The sequence below is a fragment of the Myotis lucifugus genome, unplaced genomic scaffold (genome assembly GCF_000147115.1).
Source record: "Myotis lucifugus unplaced genomic scaffold, Myoluc2.0 scaffold_157, whole genome shotgun sequence".
NCBI classification, from domain to species: domain Eukaryota; kingdom Metazoa; phylum Chordata; class Mammalia; order Chiroptera; family Vespertilionidae; genus Myotis; species Myotis lucifugus.
This window is the reverse complement of record NW_005871205.1, coordinates 2,232,769-2,233,887: the sequence shown is the minus strand read 5'-3', so window position 1 is coordinate 2,233,887 and position 1,119 is coordinate 2,232,769. Positions and strand designations below refer to the sequence as shown.

At 51.6% G+C, this 1,119-nt stretch overlaps 1 protein-coding gene across 1 annotated transcript in view; it reads left to right on the top strand.

Moving 5' to 3' along the window:
• The first annotated feature begins 368 nt into the window (after positions 1 to 368).
• Positions 369 to 1,119, top strand: part of ABHD15 (abhydrolase domain containing 15) — a 5,374-nt gene continuing 4,623 nt past the window's right edge. The window contains 1 exon segment of the mRNA XM_014461520.2: positions 369 to 373. Within this exon segment, the coding sequence (XP_014317006.2) occupies positions 369 to 373 (5 nt within the window).

Here is a 1,119-nt window from a genome sequence, read left to right as displayed (position 1 = left end):
AGAGAGGGAGAGGGATAGTTAGAAACATGGATCAGCTGCCTCTTGCACGCCCCCTGCTGGGGATCGAGACTGCAGCCAAGGTACATGCCCTTGACCAGAATCGAACCAGGGACCCTTCAATCCACAGGCCGATGCTCTATCCACGGAGCCAAACTGGTTAGGGCTGACAGCACCTCTTGTTGCTGGATTTGAATCCTGACTCTGCCACTTTCTAGCTTTGGGACCTTGGGACTTTCATCCCTCTGAGCCCAAGAGGTCAAGCTGAAGGACAAATTGGTACCCAGAGTGGGGTAACGAGGCAGGGAAAGGAGCAGATGCCAGCGTGGAGCCCTTTCCTGTGAACTAGGAGAAATAATGGTAATGCTCTCATGCGGCCGGCTCTAGGGATTCGCTGAAATTCCTTCTACTCCCTAAGTGTCTCTTGTCTGTCTTCCCATCCTCAGGCCCCTACTCCGACTCCTCTTCTCCCACCCGAGGCCCTCCATCCACCTCCTCGAGGCTCTCCCAGCCTCTAGCTTCACTGGCTCCGATTCTATCTCTGTGCCGCACTTAGAGGGATCTTTCTAAAATAGAAATCTGGCCCTGGCCAGTTTGGCTCAGTGGATAGAGCAGCAGCCTGAGGACTGAAGGGTCCCAGGTTCAATTCCAATTAAGGGCACATACCCGGGTTGCAGGCTCGATCCCCAGTAGGGGGCATGCAGGAGGCAGCCGATCAATGATTCGCTCTCATTATTGGTGTTTCTATCTCTTTCCCCCTCTCCCTTCTGCTCTAAAATCAATAAAGATATATTTTAAAAAATGAGATAGAAATCTGATTCTCCCTCTCTAACACAACCTCTCTTTTGCTTAAAATCCTACCGTGGCTCACCAGTGGCCTGGAACTAAACCCTCTCCCTTGGCCCTAATTCTCCGCCCCTACTGGCCCCTCTCTCTCTGCACCTAACCAGGAGAAATGTCTTTATTTCCCAAAATGCTCGGTGTTTTTAAAAATATATCTTTATTGATTTCAGAGAGGAAGAGAGAGGGAGAGATTGAAACATCAATGATGACAGAGGATCATGGATCAGCAGCCTCCTGCACCCCCCTCCCCCACTGGGGATCGAGCCTGCAACCCGGGGC